At 39.7% G+C, this 18,418-nt stretch overlaps 1 protein-coding gene and 1 non-coding gene across 2 annotated transcripts in view; both read left to right on the top strand.

Moving 5' to 3' along the window:
• Positions 1–14,332, top strand: part of LOC143286574 (uncharacterized) — a 14,743-nt gene extending 411 nt beyond the window's left edge. The window contains exons 2-4 of the mRNA XM_076594190.1: positions 9,083–9,177; positions 10,889–11,021; positions 12,300–14,332. Of these exons, the coding sequence (XP_076450305.1) occupies positions 9,124–9,177; positions 10,889–11,021; positions 12,300–13,438 (1,326 nt within the window). The 5' untranslated portion in view covers positions 9,083–9,123 and the 3' untranslated portion in view covers positions 13,439–14,332. The remainder of the gene's footprint in view (positions 1–9,082; positions 9,178–10,888; positions 11,022–12,299) is intronic.
• On the top strand, positions 1,052–1,170 carry LOC143287050 (5S ribosomal RNA). Its single transcript, XR_013055912.1, has one exon. It is a non-coding gene; the product is annotated as a 5S ribosomal RNA (ribosomal RNA).
• Positions 14,333–18,418: the final 4,086 nt, after the last annotated feature.

Genomic DNA, 18,418 nt, shown 5'->3' with positions numbered 1-18,418 from the left:
CTTCGTAGTTACTTTGGCCGGGCATGTTTGTGTTTTCGGAGTTCTTTCCCTTGGATCGTTTGGCAGACGAAAGCATGCAGTGGGTGTGCTCTGTGTGTGTGTGTGTGTGTGTGTGTACCGTGCTGATACAAACTGATTTTTTTTAAATTTTTTTATTTAAAAAAAAACAAACTGTATCTTCGTTATTTCATAACCATCACATTTTTATTAATGCTTCAAATCAACATCAAAAGAGTTCTGAATACTTATAAAAAATATTAAAAAAAGAAGAAAAAAAAGAGAAAGAAACCAACCAACAAATATCAGTATCAGTAAACAAACGAAAAACACAATAATGAAAAGAAAGACTTCAAATTTAAAAAGACCTATTTTGTGGTTTGCAAGGGATAGTTCCTGCAGTTCCCGGCAGTTCTGTCATCGTAAACAGATCAGTGTAACATACTCAAGATAACAAAAGAGAAATGATAAAAACTGATATAACGGTTGACAGATGAATTGTGTTATAATGATTTATCATCATATTAAAGCAGATTGATCTTTGAAAATACTGAGAAGAAACAAAACAGTGTGAAAGCATCATCATTACATTCACTTTTGTTACCAAGTCAGTAAACACTTTTTAAAAGAATGAAAAGCTTCTCATTGTTTTTATATACTCTGTGTATATTTAACTCATGAATAGACTATAAAGAGACCTGTTTACCATGATTATATTTCTGCATGTGATTGCATGAGTTGGGGTGTGTGTGTGTGTGTGTGTGCAAATTTGTATTAAAAGAAGCGTCTGATTCTGAGCGAAAGAATCAGAAGGTGAGAAAGAAGCTTGCTGTATAGTACATTGAATTAATATCAACAACAACAACAACAACAACAACACCACACACACACACACACACACACACACACACACACACGTCATATTTGACTAATTTGAGTTCTTGTTCTTATTGATTCATTTTCATTAAACATAATATAACCAGGTACTAGTGAGACTGTTGCCAGTGTTTTCTTCATCCCAACAGTGGGTTTGTTTTTGTTTGTTGTTGTTGTTGCCAACGGCCATACCACGTTGATTACACCGGTTCTCGTCCGATCACCGAAGTTAAGCAACGTCGGGCCCGGTTAGTACTTGGATGGGTGACCACCTGGGAACACCGGGTGCTGTTGGCATTCCTTTCTCAAGGCCTGACTAATATTATTAGTAGTAGGAGTAATAATATTTTTATGTGTTTTTCTTTTTTCTTTTTTTTCCCTCAAGGCCTGACTAAACACATTGGGTTATGCTGCTGGTCAGGCATCTGCTTGGCAGATGTGGTGTAGCGTATATGGATTTGTCCGAATGCAGTGACACCTCCTTGAACTACTGAAACTGAAACTGTTGTTGTTGTTTTTTCTCCTGGATGAGAGACTGATGCATGTTTCAAAACAACATGCATTGCACTGACCTCATCTTTTCCTAATGATCTTGTGAAGTTTTTGGTTTTTTGGGTTTTTGTTGTTGTTTGTTTTTGTTCTTTTTTTTTTTAAGAGGAAAGTAAAAATCATGTACAGCATGTGAAAAGAGAAAGAAGAGGGATGAAGAAGATACACTGATGAAGGAAATAAATAAAAAGTGAGCTGGAGAAAAATGCATATGAAATACTTTTTTCAGACTTTGTATAATCAAGTTTAATTTTACAATTGACTTATTAACTAATGTATTTGTATGTCAAACCTTCGTACTTTTATTGTTATCAAGTCTACTATGATGCTGATGGTGCAACAACCTTACGTCCCTCACCCCCCAACCATTTCCTGCCATGTTCATGGGAGTGTTTAAATTGAAAATGATGGAATGAATGTCTTCACTTTTAAAAGTTAAGGGTTTATTTTCTTTACGATGAGCCTGAAGGCGAATTTCTGTACTCTGTATCAGACAATAAAGTGATTGACTGATTGATTACATGAGAGGTTGCTCCTAAGTTTTGGAGAAACTTTTCTTTTTCCTCTCATATCCACTGTTTGAGATTGATATTTTTTCTTCTGTCAGCATTTGGTTGGTTGTTAAAAGCTACGCTGATGTATCTGGTAAGGATAGAGCTGCCATGGAGTCCTGTGGTTGTGGAACTTTGAACACTTTGTAGTGTGTAGTCCCCAATGTGGATGGTAGAGAGGGAATCTGGCCTCACTTATCCATGTCAACTGTCATAGGAGTTAAGTTCTGGTTTGCCCCGCTGTCCTTAGTTTTCACTGTACTTCAGTTCACATCGTTTTTGCTCTTACTTCACTGTACTTTCAGTTCACACTACCGTTTCACTCTCACATTTTCGTTTAACTTTTATTGTTTTGAGTAAGCTGCCTAAACAGTAAACAGACTGAGAATGTTGATGAAAAATAGTGCAAGTGACTCAGTGACTGCGCAGGAGATTATTTTGTATTTTCTGTTGCTGGACAGATTCTGAAATCATAGGAATGATTATAATATATCAAACTCCTGCTGTTTTCTTCTCTTTTTTTTCTTTTTTTTTTAAGGTTTGTTTGTTTGCTTTTTGTTGGGTTTTAGTTTTGTTTTTGTTTTTTGGCTTAGTTTTTTTTTTAATTATAAAGTTTAAGTATCAGAAAATCAAAAAACAAAAAAAAAATGAAATGGTTTATATAATCAGTAATTATTCTTATTTGATCATATGATGTTTGTAGTAGTACCGCAACTGCTGCTGCTGCTGCTGCTACTACCATTACTACTACTACTACTACTACTTCTCCTGCTTTTTTCTGCTTCTGCTCCTCCTCCTGCTCCTGCTCCTCCTCCTCCTCCTGCTCCTCCTCTTCCTCGTCCTCCTGCTCCTCCTCCTCCCTCTGCTCCTCCTCCTCCTCCTTCTGCTCCTCCTCCTCCTCCTCCTGCTCCTGCTCCTCCTCCTGCTCCTGCTCCTCCTCTTCCTCGTCCTCCTGCTCCTCCTCCTCCCTCTGCTCCTCCTCCTCCTCCTTCGGCTCCTCTTTCTCCTCCTGCCCCTTCTCCTCCTCCTCCTGCTCCTCCTCCTCCTCCTTCTCCTCCTCCTCCTCCTGCTGCTCCTCCTCTTGTTATCAGAATATTTATCATAGAATTATCATTTGGTGAATGATTTACTGATGAAACTGTGTATGAACAGTCAGGTGTTGCAATTAATTGTTGGATTGTGTCATTATCATTATCATACAATGTGTGTATGAGTGTGTGTGTGTGTGTGTGCGTGTGCGTGTGTGTGTGTGTGTGTATGCTTGCATGTGTGTGTGCAGCACAGGTTTATTGCAATATAAGTTACTGAAATATGTAGCACTACCCAAAACAAAAAAACAAAAAAAAAGAAAAAAAAAAGTTTATATTTGCACATTATGTGTACAAACACATTGATTAATGATAACAATAATATGTTGGTCCTGTGTGTGCATAAATGGGGTGGGGAGAAAAGAAAAAGAGTTTGAAAGAACAAAATCAATACAAGAACAAGCAGCAGCCTTTGTGAACCTCCATGCAGCACTTGACGACGAGTGATGGTGGTATGGTTAGTGATGATGATGATGATGATGATGATGATGACAGCAATCATGATGATGGCGATGATGATGATGACAGATAATTGGTGTGGGCACTGGTTGTAGCTGCTGATCTCATCAGTGTTGCCGTGGCAACACCAGTGAACTGTTGAAGCAGATGACTGGCTGATTAGCCTGGAGCTGTAATGACTGATAATGGCGATAATGATGATGATGATGATGATGATGGTGTGGGACTACTTTCCAGCAGTAGAACCAGAAGAGAGGAAGGAGAGGCAGGCTAATGCACAGTTTTCTATGGCTTGGAACAGTCACTGTTCCCTTGCTTGTTGGTGTACTCGTGTTTGTTCTGGCTCAACCCTCTGAAAATAAGAGTGAACATCTGTGTTCATACACATACCCTGTGTATGTTATTGATGTGGATTCTTTTCACTGTATTTTTGAGCTTTTTTTTTTTTTGAAAAAAAAAAAAAAAAATGAAGATCTCTCCATGTGGATTCTATTGTTTCATGAAAAAAAAAAAAATGAAGATCTCTCCATGTGGATTCTATTGTTTCATGAGAATGAACATTTGTAAAATTGAATAATATTGGGTTGTTCTTTCATTTTATGCAGTGTATTTTAGGAACTAAAGCAAACTAACAATGAAGATCATGTGTGTGTGTGACTGATTGGATTTATTCATTCATATTATGGACTGTTCTTTTGGAATGATTAAAAATGAAAATATATGTATGTTTAAAAAATAATAATAATAATAATAATGTCTGCTTATAACTATAAGTTATTTACTTGAAAGATGGTAGATCTGAGACCAGAGTTGCAAAAAAGCAAAACATTTGTCTTTTGAAAGGTGAAGCATTAAAAGACTTCATCAGACTGTTCGCTCTGTGTGTGTGTGTGTGTGTGTGTGTGTGTGTGTGTGTGAATAGAATAGTGTAGAATACTTTATTGTCACGAACTTTTAAAAGTTTACACAACATGAGACAAACAAATGTGATGTATATCTATCGCATGTACAAATACTAGATATGCTTTGTGAAAATAATGTTACTTTGCCGTTCCTAATAGTAAGTATTTTTCTTCCCAATAGGAGAGGAAGGGTGAAATTCTTCATCTTTGTTGAAGGTGATAGCGGAATTTGATTAGCAGGAGTAATCATGTATCAAAGTAAGTTGTGCTGAGTCCTGTGATGACTTTCCTCTTGATCTTCTGTTCTCTCTCTTGCATCTACTGCAGCAGTAGCTGTTGTGTATTGTTTTTGTGGTTTTTGTTGCTGCTGTTGCTGCTGCTGCTGCTGTGTCTACTGCTGTTGCATCTAGATTGAAAAAGTAAATGTTGGAGGGGAATATTGAATTGTGATTGGAAAGTATCATCAATATACATGCCAGAGCTAGTGACATTACCTTAAGCTCTACCATGATCAGGCATGTATGATTATATATAATGTATGGTTCATGATGCTGTTATTCACCAGAGATTTAAAGAGGAATCTGTTGGGAGTTCAGTGTGCGAATCTTGATTGACATCAAAATATGACTTGGCCCACAGAAAGATAGATGTACACACATGTACACACACACACACACACACACACACACACAACACACACAACACACACACACACACACACACACACACACACACACACACACACACACACATATCTGTATGACTGTATGAGGACTTTTTGTTTTATACAAAACCTAGGGTAGGCTCTCAAGGTGTGATCAGCATGTTGGGTTTATGTAAAAGTCATGACAGGTATTTGCTTCTTTTTTCTTCCTTTTTTTTTTTCTTCTTTTTTTTTTTCAGTAGCGGATGTGTTGTGTATGGATCAATCCACATGAAAGCTGAAACTGAGACCTTCAGTGAAAACTTAGCTTTCTTTTTTATGTAACTGACCATTCCTGCAGTCGTGTGTCCCCTGATTTCTAATTTATCACCCAGTTGAAGACGTTCAGTATTGTTCCTGAGCACAAACTGACTGCCCTGAAGTTTATGTACACACGCTGGTTAAACTAAAAGTCTGTGCATTACTGTTTTGACACTGTGAGGGAACATGAAATAAGTGGTGTGTGTGTGTGTGTGTGTACGTGTGTGTGTGTGTGTGTGTGTGTGTGTGAACTATAGACAAGAAAGTTTTTGATTGGTGTTCTCAAACATAATTAAGCATGATAAACAATTTGATTTTAGATTTTGAAATATCCATCCTTCTCTTTCTCAGGTTCACTGTACCTCCCTGTAGCTGTCTTTCTCTTTTTCTTGCTCTCTCTCTCCTCCTCTCTGTGTTGCTCTCTCTCTGTCCTCTCTCTCTCTGTGTCTCTCTCTCTCTCTCCTCTCTGTGTTGCTCTCTCTCTCTCTCTCTCTCTCTCTCTCTCTCTCTCTGTCTGTCTCTCCCCCTCTCTCTCTCCCTCTCCTGTCTGTGTTGCTCTCTCTCTCTCTCTCTCTCTCTCTCTCTGTCTCTCCCCCTCCCTCTCTCCCTCTCCTGTCTGTGTTGCTCTCTCTCTCTCTCTCTCTCTCTCTCTCTCTCTCTCTCTCTCTCTCTCTCTCTCCCCCTCTGTGTTGCTCTCTCTCTCTCTCTCTCTCTCTCTCTCTCTCTCTCTCTCTCTCTCCTCTGTGTTGCTCTCTCTCTCTCTCTCTCTCTCTCTCTCTCTCTCTCTCTCTCTCTCTCTCTCTCCTGTCTGTGTTGCTCTCTCTCTCTCTCTCTCTCTCTCTCTCTCTCCTCTCTGTGTTCTCTCTCTCTCTCTCTCTCTCTCTCCTGTCTGTGTTGCTCTCTCTCTCTCTCTGTCTCTCTCTCTCTCTCTTTCTCTCTCTCTGTGTTGCTCTCTCTCTCTCCCCCCCCCCCCCCTTTCTCTCTCATTGGTCTGTCAACCAATTGTCTTAGTTTGCTTGAATCCTATATGACAAACAGACAACAATGCGTGACAATGAGTATATCAATCTCCGCACCAACAACACTTGATTATGGCATTCCTCAGGGGTCTGTTTTAGGCCCTTTACTGTTCTCAATATATATAAATGACCTACCGCTTCATATGAAATCCGTCTGCAAACTTTTTGCGGATGATACAACAATTCACACTTCTCATACTGACATTGTCGCTCTTGCAAAAGACTTACAAGAAAGTACTGATGACCTCGTTAGATGGACCGAACTAAACCACATGTCTCTTCACCCTCAAAAAACAAAATGCATGTTAATCACAACCAGACAAAAGAGGCAAAACGCTGTACATAATCTTCCTTCCATCCAAATTAAAGGCGAACCTATTGAACAGGTCAGTGATCATAAAGTTCTGGGGATCATAATTGACAATAATCTCACTTGGAATCCTCACAAAAATTTCCTTTGCAAAAAGACAGCCCAGAAAACCCATCAACTATCCAAAATCAAATATTTCCTTGACCTTCATTCACGAAAATTATTTTTTTCAAGCGCATATCCAGTCTACAGTAGATTATGCATCAATACCATAAAGCCATTACAGAATCTTCATAAATGGGGTCTTGAGCTGGTACTCCTTTAAAAGACTACCCTTTTAGACTCAGACTATAAACAAACGAATATTATCATACTAATCCGTAGATTAAAGTACAATAAAGGAATCATGATGCAAAAAATTATGACAGGTAATGCACCACCAACATTAATAGACAAATTTTCTGTAAATTCATCAAGGAATCCCCCCAAAGTCCATATCCCAATTCCAAGAATTGACTTGTTCAAATCCAGTCTGGTTTACTCAGGCACCACCCTATGGAACTCACTCCCAGAAACAATTAAACAACACCATTGCCCAGCCACCTTAAAAAAACATTGCCTTTCCCACCTTATGCCATAATGTGTAATATAAATCATTCATTTTAATTTTTTATTGATACTGTTTGTCAGATGTGTATGGTTGACTGAGAACCTTCCTACCCTCTATCCCCCATTCTGATGTGTAGTGTGGTGTGTGTTGTGTGTGTTTGTTTCTTTCATTTTGTTCTTTTTTTTTCCTATGCATTTTACTACCACCATGCTAGTGCCTGTATGCCATATGTGTGTGTGTGTGTGTGTGTGTGTGTGTGTGTGTGTGTGTGTGGTTGTTGTTTTGTTTTGATTTATGTATATTTTTCCCTCTATTATGTATCTCTACTAACACCATGCTTTCATTTTATTAGATATTGTGTAGTGTAGACCCTATTCAGGGCGGGGACTGGATGTAAAAAAGCACACCAGTGCTTGTCTATTATCCTCGAAATAAGAATTTGTCTTGTCTTATCTTGTCTTGTCATTGTGGTGCTCTCTCTCTCTCTCTCTGTCTGTCTGTCTGTCTGTCTCTCTCTCCCTCTCTCTCTCTCTCTGTCTGTCTGTCCTACTGTTTCTTTGTCTGTTGGGGGTGTTATTTGTTCATGCATATGAAATACACATGTTTGTTAAAGGATATACTGTCTGTCAGATACCAAAAGTTTGCTACCTACGTAGAATGACACCATGCCATCTTGACAGCTGGGCTTTCAACCAAAATGTGGTGCTTTTCCACCATATTCCTTTAGTTTAAAAAACTTTAATGTAACTAATATATTTCACAGGAAAACAGGAACAAGTGGAATTTGATGCTGTCTTACAGGACAGCACATGTGTTTGATTCAGCTACTGGATTGAAGTCATAGGCTGAATCACCCTTTCAGTTTGAGAAAACTCTGTGTGTATTCCACTTAGGGACAAATGTATTAATTAATGAAAAATGCAGTCTTGGTGTAATGTCAGCACTACAAGACATTGATTAACTGCTTGTCTGATTTTGAAAGCCTCGCTTAAACAACCATGTACTTGTCTTCTGTGTAAGTTACACTGGTTTCCAACATCTGATAGAATGAAGTTCAAAATAGCTCGTGTACATATGTTTGACTGGTTCTGCACCCTTGTACACCTTTCTGACAGTAAAGATTTACAGACCACACTGGTTCTGCACCCTTGTACACCTTTCTGACCTAGTAAAGATTTACAGACCACACTGGTTCTGCACCCTTGTACACCTTTCTGACCTAGTAAAGATTTACAGACCACCCCGCTCAGGCCTCAGTCGTTTGGTTGGCGTTCACATGTTTAGAACTCCCACGTTATTTTGTGGTCAACAGGTGTGGCGGTGGTATTCACATGTTTAGAACTCCCACGTTATTTTGTGGTCAACAGGTGTGGCGGTGGTATTCACATGTTTTGAAATACCACGTAATTTTGTGGTCAACAGGTGGGGTGGTGGTACTCACATATTTTGAAATACCATGTTATATTGTGGTCAACAGGTGTGGCTGGCATTGGTACCTACATGTTTTGAAATCACACATTGTATTGTGGTCAACAAGTATGCCGGTGGTACTCGCATGTTTTTGAATCCCACGTTATGTTGTGGTCAACAGGAGCAACGGTGGTACTCACATGTTTGAAATCCCACGTTATGTTGTGGTCGTCAACAGGTGCAGCGGTGGTATTCACATGTTTGAAATCCCTCGTTACATTGTGGTCAATAGGTGCAGCAGTGGTACTCACATGTTTTGATATCCCACGTTATGTTGTGGTCAACAGGTGCAGTGGTGGCAGGCTTTGCGCCTCTGCTGGCAAGCGCCATGATGGATGGGTACTACAGCCAGATGACCCACACCTGCAACTACTGCAACAAGGTATGCTTGGGGTACTTGACTGTATTTTTACATGTGTACATGTACATTTGTGTGTGTGGTTTTTTTGTTTGTTTTTTTTGTTTTTTGTTTGTGTGTGTGTGTGTGTAATAATAACAATAACAATAATTTTAATGCAGTCTTTTCAGGCCATCTGGCCCATACAGACAGGAGAAGTGAAATTCCACATGGTTTAAAAAGCACAAGGTGAGCATACAGGCATCAAACATTAAGTGTTGCATCTGAGTTTCCTAGATCCACAAATGTACATAGCAACCTTGAAGGCTAACTTCCCGCTCAGGTTTCTGCATAGCAACTGAGCTTTAAAAGATGATGGAAAACGGTGATAATAAAGTGGTATATATCTTTTACGAAGTGTTGCATATACTGGGGCAAACAAAAAGAAAATGTACAGGATCTTCAATTCTATTCAAATTACAATACTTACAAATTGGATCTGACAAACGATTACCAAAACAAGAGATTCCATCAAGTGGTAGACGATTTGACTTAATCAGACACAGGACAGGCGATGCTCGTGATTGTCTAACTCACCAATGTAACTAGCTCTTATAATTTCTGAATGATATAAACAGTAATCCCCTTCTTTCACAACAGACTCATGCCAGCTTTGGCAGAAATCATCTTCTAGTCTGTCCTTGAAGATCCTTTGAAAATACATCTTGCATTGCCCATACATACCCGAATCCAGATTTACACAATATAGTCCTTACTTGAGTTGCCCAGTTGTGTCTTCCATTGTAATCATGTGTGTGTGTGGGAGGGGGGGGCATATACTTTTATGTGCATATGTATGTATGAATGCATGTATGTATGAATGTATGCTTATATGTCTGTATCTGTAATGTTTATGTGTGTGTATAGTTTGGTAGGTACATTTTGGTGTGTATATGTAGCATTGATATACAGCATGTGCTTTGTGAAGCAACTAGAGCAGTTTTCTGGATAAAGTGCAAAAAAGAATCCATTATTATTATTATTATTATCATTGTTGTTATTTGTTGCGTAAATGACTCCATGTTTGGAAAGCACTTAGAGCTCTGACTGAGGATAGGTGCTAAAATAGTATTCATATCATCATCATTATTGTTATTATTATATTATTATTGTTTTTGTTATTATTGGTATCATCATGAGTCACATTAACATTTTGGTTTGTATACGTAACATTTGATGTAATGTGTTATACATGTATCATATGATGTGTATTCTGAAACACCGAGAGCAGTTTTCTAGATAGAGTGCTATTTAAGCATCCATTCTTCTTCTGCTTCTTCTTCTTTTACTTCTTCTTCTTTTTCTTCTTCTTCTTCTCCTCCTCCTCCTCCTCCTCTTCCTTCTATTGTAAAGCATCTGGAGCAGTTTTCTAGATAGAGTGCTATTTAAGCATCCATTCTTCTTCTACTTCTTCTTTTACTTCTTCTTCTTCTTCTCCTCCTCCTCCTCCTTCTATTGTAAAGCATCTGGAGCAGTTTTCTAGATAAAGTGCTATTTAAGCATCCATTCTTCTTCTACTTCTTCTTCTTTTACTTCTTCTTCTTGTTCTCCTCCTCCTCCTCCTATTGTAAAGCATCTGGAGCAGTTTTCTAGATAGAGTGCTATTTAAGCATCCATTCTTCTTCTGCTCCTTTTTCTGCTTCTTCTTACTGTTATTATTATCATGATTATTATTGTTATTATTATTGTCATCAAGGTGCTGCCCACCTATGGCGACCTGGTGCAGCACAAGAAGACCCATATGGGTGAGCGTCCTTTCTCCTGCCACATCTGCCACAAACGCTTCACCCAGAAGGCCCACCTCAACATCCACAAGCGTACACACACAGGTGAGGGCTGATGTCTGTGTGTGTGTGTGTCTTTGTGTGTGTGTGTTATGTTACCACATCTGCCAGAGATGCTTCAACCAAGTAAGCCCATCTCAGTTTGCGCAAGCACTCACACGCAGGTGATGGGTACTGGTTTTTTTATGTGTGTTTTTTGTGTGTTTTTTTTTGCTGTTGTTGTTGGTTTTTTTGTTGTTTTTTTTGTTTTTGGTTTGCTTTTTTCTTCATTTTTCTTTTTTAACATGTCTGGTTGTTGTTGTTAATGTGTCGTCACATCTGCCAGACAGCCAATTGAACACTGAAACATCCAGACGTACACACAAACAATCCTGCCAATGACTGTGTACCACCTTCTGGATTCATGTTTTTTCCTGATCTGTAGGAATGTAGGAATTGGGGTTAAATTCTGATCTTGTGGGACTTCATCAAAATCATGAACATTTCAGATTCCTACTGTTTGCTTTGATTATTGCTGTCAAAGAGTTTGAAATAGTGTTTGTGCTGTATGGGTCACAGGCTGGCTTGCAGTCTGTTCTCATACTATACACACTACACACACATGTAAATAAACATCATATGCATGCCGCATTCATTCTCTCTGTATATACATTGTTGTTTTTTATTGACACTCTCATGAAGAAAGAGAAACACCTGTAGGTGCTGGGGAGGACCCAGAGAAGCACTGTCTCCACCCGCCCTTGGAACAGTCCTGCACCACCCTTGGAGGCCTGCGCTGTGTTCACAGTGGGTGGAGGCATGCACAGGACACTCCATTAAGAATTCAAGGGACATAACTGCTCCCGAACAGAGGCAAAAGAGACCACAGGATGCAACTCACTACAGCCTTTAAAAAGAAGTATCCCCATGGGTGTACCAGCCAGTATTTCATGACTGCAGAGCCCACCGGCAAAAGACACCACCCTCCAGCTGCTGAGCAAACCCCACAAACCAAACCACCCCTGACAGATGAAGACAGTGCCACTCCAGACACAGCCATACGGTCTTATGTGCCCTCAAAAGAGAATCCCAAGTTGTAGTCTTTCCCACTGTCAGCAGGACTTTCCCTGTGGTCAGTGGGTGTTTCCTCCCCATCACTGGGCCTTTCTCCAGGGTCAGCCTAGTCCAGGCAAGCACTCTCATGCATTGCTCTTCGTCCTAAACACTGACACATGTCATGAATGAAACAATTCTGCATTCTGCATACACACCCTTGTGATATAAATGCCATTGACAGCTAAAATTTTCATGATATATCCTGACACATGTTGTTTGCGTTTTCAGGTGAGAAACCCTATCCCTGCCCAATCTGCCACAAGCGCTTTGCTCAGTCGTCACACCTCAACAGCCACCGTCGCATCCACGCCGACGACCGACCCTACTTCTGCGTCGTCTGCAACACGGGCTTTTCGCAGAAGCACCGTTTCGATGCTCACCTGCCCTGCATGCAGCAAGCCAAGTCCAGAAGCTCCGCCAGAATTTCTGCTGCCCTTTCTTCTGCGGCTGCTGCATCAGCGGCTGGAGTTATGTCCTCTTACCATGGTGGTGGGACAATGGATGGAGAGATGGACGTGGACCAGAAACCAGATGTCCGCTACCTGGACTCCTTGAACCAGCAGGCCCTTATGCAGCAACTGGTTGAGTTCTCAGCAGCATCCGACAGTTCCAACGCTGCTGCTGTGGGAAGTGAGCAGAAAGTCAGCTTGGAAGAAGGAGAGATTGACCGCAATAGCCTGCTGGGAGGAGCCACACAAAGCTCTCCCAGAGAGGAGTCTAAGCTAGGCATCTCAGTCACAAGCACAGCAGCTGCATCGTCTCACCGCAGAAAACCATCCCACATCCGACATGTGGACAACGACGAGGGTCCAGGCAACAACCCTGACCTTGGCATGGCTGACCGAACCGCAGACAACGGCGCAGTCAACCGGAACGATCTGCTGACCATAGAGAACTCGGACGCGGACGGCATCGACGACAAAGACGACATCCAGGTCCACTTCCAGAACGGGGCGGTGGGTTTCCCAGTGGAGCAGAACCAGCAGCAGCAGCACAACAGCCGAGCAAACACCATCAACACGGGCCCCATGCCTGCCAACCAGTCCCTCCTCCCGACCAGGGTCGCCCCTCTTGGTGCGACTATCAACAATGCCATGGTGGACTCGAACTCGCTGGGGTCGCATGGGCGGGCCAACCACCGCATTTCCCTGGTGAACTTCACGGCGGAGGAGCTGCTGCGGCACATGATGTCGCGGGGGGACGTGCACCGCTGCGACTACTGCCACCTGATCTTCCAGGACGCAGCCATGTACCACATCCACCGCAACATGCATGACAAGAACGACCTGCGCTGCTGCAATTTCTGCGGCAAGATGCTGCTGGACCGCTACGACTTCACCGCTCACTTCCTCAACGAGCACAGATAAGTTAGTGTGTGTGTGGTGTGGTGCCAGGAAGGTGTGTGTGGCTTAGTATTATTAGTTTTGAAGTTGAAGAAGAAGTTGTGTGGTTCGTATTTTGGCGCCTGAATCAATGGCAATGTTAACGTTACATTTACATTTCGTTGTTTGTGTGTTGGTGTTGTATTGATATTGAGTTGGGTTTTTTTTCTTCTCTTTGTTTACATATATGTACAGTATTATGTTGTTAATTTTTTAAAGACATCATATCAAGTCCGGAATGGAATATATAATCCCAAGACTGATTAACAGTACATTACTTTGTTACCAAGGAGGGCTCACTAATATACACCCAAAACATAAGTTGCTGATTTAGAAGAGGGAAAAAAGTCTTCTGAACACAGGAACAGGTCTCATTAGTTTCTTTGTAAGAATTTGCTGCTGTCTAAAGTGTCTTAAACTATGGAAATGAATGAAAATGTGATCTTGCTTTTGTTCATGGAAGGCTTTTTCCATAAAAAAAAAAAAAAGGCTAATAATGTAATGCGATTATCATTTTGCTTTTTTTTTTTTTTTTTGTGGGGAAAAGTGTGGCTTTCAGGTGAGCCAAGAATATTTTTGCATACCTATTGGATGAAAATTAGGGTCTTAACAGGGATGCTGTTGATGCATACTGATTACTCATGATATTGTGCTCCAATATTCCTTGTGACCCCGGTACACTTGGTAATAAAGACATATTCTGTTCTGTTCTATTCTATTCTATACTGTGTTTAAATCACGTTTGAACAAAACACATGCAGAGGCTAGTCTTCAGGAGGTTTGGGGGCGCTTTTTTTGTTGTTGTTGTTTTGTTGTATTCTGTGTCCTTCCAAGTAAGCTTCTTTTTTCTTTTTTCTTTTTTCTTTTTTTGTGTGTGTGTTTGTCCTTCCAAGTACCAGTTTCATCTTTTATCCACTGTTTTGCTGGTTGTCCCCACTCCATAGGCATGCCCCCCTCCCCCCTCCCCCCAAGGCTGCAGCACTAGGGAACTGTCAGTATCAGGCCACCATAAGACACCCCACCAGAGGATACCCTCCATGCTTGACTGCTGAGTCACCAAGATGTGTTCACTTTGCATGTTCTGATTCCACACAGTGTGCAACACCTTCTGCTGAGCCCTTGGTCATGAAGCCAGACAGAATGAGAATGGAATTACCTCCCCTCCCCCACCCAATCCACTGTTCCACTCTGCTTGACACACAGTTCCCTGAGTATTGAAAAATAAAAGTATGTGAGTGTGAGAGCCCTCGGAATTTGATTAGTTAGGCCTAAGGGATGGGGAAGACCCTCCCCCCCACCCCCCCACCCCCACCCCCCTTTTTTTTTTTTTTTTTTTTTTTTTTTTTTTTTAATAAACATTCAGTGCTGTACACATACAAAAATTTAATGAATGACTTCAGCACCCAAGAGCAAACAAATGGTCACCAATTGTGCATCACACTTTGACAGATGAAAAAAATCAGTCAGACCATTACCAGCAAAAACCTTTTTCCATTCTTTCTTCTTTTTTTTCTAAGAATAATCAGTAAAAAAAAAAAAAAAAAAGCTTTCAATTGCTGTGGTTTTGTTTTGATGTTTTAATCAAAGGATTCAACAAAGTGAGGATTGTTTCTTTTAATTATCTTTGATGTGTATTCAAGAAACTGCATACATACTTGTTTCTTTCAGTCAATGACTCAAAGTAAAGCGATAAGAAACAATACACTTTTTTTTCTTTTTCTTTTTTTTTTCTTTTTCATGATCCACCACTCCCACGTCAGTCTTCCCCGACTCCTCTTGTCCCCCATCCCTTTCTTTTTCATTCTTATTTTTTTCTTCCAAAATCTTGTGAAGGCTATGAGATATTATGCAGAGATGATAGTATACACCAAACTGGAGCTGATTTTTATGATGATTCATCATGTGGGAAGTTTGAGGTTATGGTTCATTTTGCTGATGTATTGTTTGCTTCTTGTTGTTTTGGGTTTGGGTTTGGGTTTGTTTGGGGTTTTTTTTTAGAGGGGGGGGGGGGGGTCATTTTTTGGGGGGGTTGGGGGGGTTGTTTGTTTTTTGGTAACTTTTTTTTGCAATAAATGATTGATGTTAAGTGTTTCTGCTGCTAGTCATTATGTTTAAGAAAAAAAAAAAAGTCAATTGTTGCAATCATGTTCTTAAAATATTTTATTTGACTAGTTACTGATAAGTTTGACATGGTCATGTGCAATAATGTGTGTGTGTGTGTGTGTGTGTGTGTGTGTGTGTGTGTGAATAAAACACTCTGTGATATCATCAGTTTTCTATTTTCAAATAAAAGTCATTTCAAACAGTTAACATGTAACTAGAATATATGTCAGACCCACTTATTTTGTTCTTAAGAGGCAGAAGTTGCTGGGAGCAAAACTTTACTTAACATTCAGCTAAAATTTCAGTATAATGCATCTCATTGCTAGACTTTGAGTTTAAAGATAAACCAAAATTAGAATTAAGATTCACAGAAGGATTCTTTTTTTTTTTCTTTTTTTTTTTTAAGCATATATTTTCCATGTTGGTGATTCTGTTAAATTCAAGGAAAGAAATAACATATTTCCTGCAGAGTCTATTCTGCTCATTCGCACTGGTTATCATTTTCATCTTTTACTTTGTTTTTGTTTTTTTCAGCTGCCTCAAACCAGGTAGCAAAAGTGGAAAGTGTTGTGGAATGAAAATGGCTTACTTATGTTGACACATCAGTTTCATGTCTTCTTTGTTTTTGTATTCATGGTCTGTACGTCCCATGTTCACTTGTACCTGTACAAGTGGGCTTTTATGAGTTTGACCATTTTTACCCAGCTGTGTAGGCAGCCATACTCTGTTTTCAGATGTACGCATGCTGGGTATGTTCTTGTTTCCATAACTGAATGCTGACATGGATTGCAGGATCTTTAACATGTACATGATCAATCTTCTGCATGAGTATGCACATGAATAGGGCTCAGGCACTAGCAGATCTGCACATATATTGACCTAGGACTAGTGGAAGATGGGGAAAAATCTCCACCCTTGACCCACCTGGTGCACTGAAACTGGGCATCAAACTCAGGAAACTCGGGAGAGAATCCATCACTCAAACCATTCAAACCATACTTGTTCTGTGTTGTTAAAGGACAGTAGCATCTTGTAGTTTGGATGTTACTGGCAGGGCATGCTGGTATTCTTTAGATTTTTTTTTATTTAAAAATTTTTTTTTTTTTATATAATGTTTTGAGAGAAAATAGTCTCACTTAACAAACCCCCTGCATGTGAAGTTAAACTATCTGAAGTTATGTTATTGTTTGGATGAGAGGTTTAGAATTTAGGTTCTTTTTTTTTTCTTTTTTTTTAAAATAAACCGACTTGGAGGGTTTTGTTTTGAGACAGAGACACAGAGAGAGAGAGAGTGTGTGTGTGTATGTGTGTGTGTGTATGTGAATTATTTTAAACTGCACATCATAAAGATGTTTATACAACCATGCTGACAATTACATGAAATATTTTTTGTCAATTGTCTAAATCATTTTATAAAATGTAATATGTATTCATGCAGTTTTGATTAAAGAATTTTTTCTTTGTGTTCACAAAAATTGTGTTTTATTTAAAGTGTATGTACCCAGTATATGTGTTTATATGTTTGTGTGTGGGGTCACTCTCTCTCTCTCTCTCTCTCTCTCTCTCTCTCTCTCTCTCTATATATATATATATATATGTGTGTGTGTGTGTGTGTGGAGGTGAGCGTGTACGTGTGTGGGTGTGTGTTGGTGTATACAGAGATAGAGCATATTCCTGCTATGATTTCACTCACAAGTGATATATATGCATGTATACATGATCATTTAAGTCATGTTGTTCAGGCAGAGAAATCTCAAAGACTACATTTTCTGAATAAACAAACAGGCAGCTGGTAATCACTGAATAAATTATTGAAGCAGAGAAAATATTTTTATGCTCACAAATCACCGGTGAGTAATGTATTTGAACACACACACACACACACACACACTCCTATTACTGTCTGACTTTTTTCCCCTCCAAATGTTTGTATTATAGTCTAATTGGGTTGTTGTTATAACCTTTGAATGTTTATATATATATATATATATATAACACTAACACACACACACGCACATATATATATATATATATATATATATATATATATGCATATATATATATATATATATATATATATATATATATATATATATGCACCTATATGTTTTAAAGTTGCAAAGTTATTCTCTAAGTTAGATTGTTGTTAAGTTAATGTTGTGAATAGTATTGTTTTCATCCCTTCCCCTTCCCCTCCCCTTTTTTCTCCCCCCTCCTTTTTTTTCATGTCTAATATCACTGAATGTCGATAGACATTAAATGAAATTGAACACACACACACACACACACACACATACACATACACACACACACACACACACACACACACACACACACACACACACACACACACACACAAATAAACGTCTTCCAACCTAGCGATAGTTGAAAGTCACCAGATCGATTGTCCGCAGCTGTGGTGATATCCATGTGGACACAAAGTGATCAACGCTATCTGGAAAAGTCCAACAGTGCCCAGTACCATTTCATCCCAGGAAGAGAGAGCATATGTTATTGCCATGATTATACTCACAATTTACAGACATTTATATTCCATTTATCCTGCTCAGGCAGTGAAATCCCAAGGCACAAAAACTATATTTTCTAAATGTATATAGTATAGATAAAGTGACATTTCCAGTCAACTTGGCATCTCTTCATTGGAGAAACGTCTCCGGGATGGACCCTTATGGCCGGGTACACAATATCAAATGTGATGTAACTTACACGGATCTGTCTGCACGCTCTGGCACCTCGATCTTCGAATCTGAATCTGGATCTGGAAAAAGGAATGGATCTCCCACACCGACAAAAAGAACGTTTCTAAGCCATGTTTGATGTGTGTGTGTGTGTGTGTGTGTA

The sequence above is a fragment of the Babylonia areolata genome, chromosome 10 (genome assembly GCF_041734735.1).
Source record: "Babylonia areolata isolate BAREFJ2019XMU chromosome 10, ASM4173473v1, whole genome shotgun sequence".
NCBI classification, from domain to species: domain Eukaryota; kingdom Metazoa; phylum Mollusca; class Gastropoda; order Neogastropoda; family Buccinidae; genus Babylonia; species Babylonia areolata.
The sequence above is the reverse complement of the archived record's forward strand: the minus strand, read 5'-3'. Positions and strand labels throughout refer to the sequence as shown.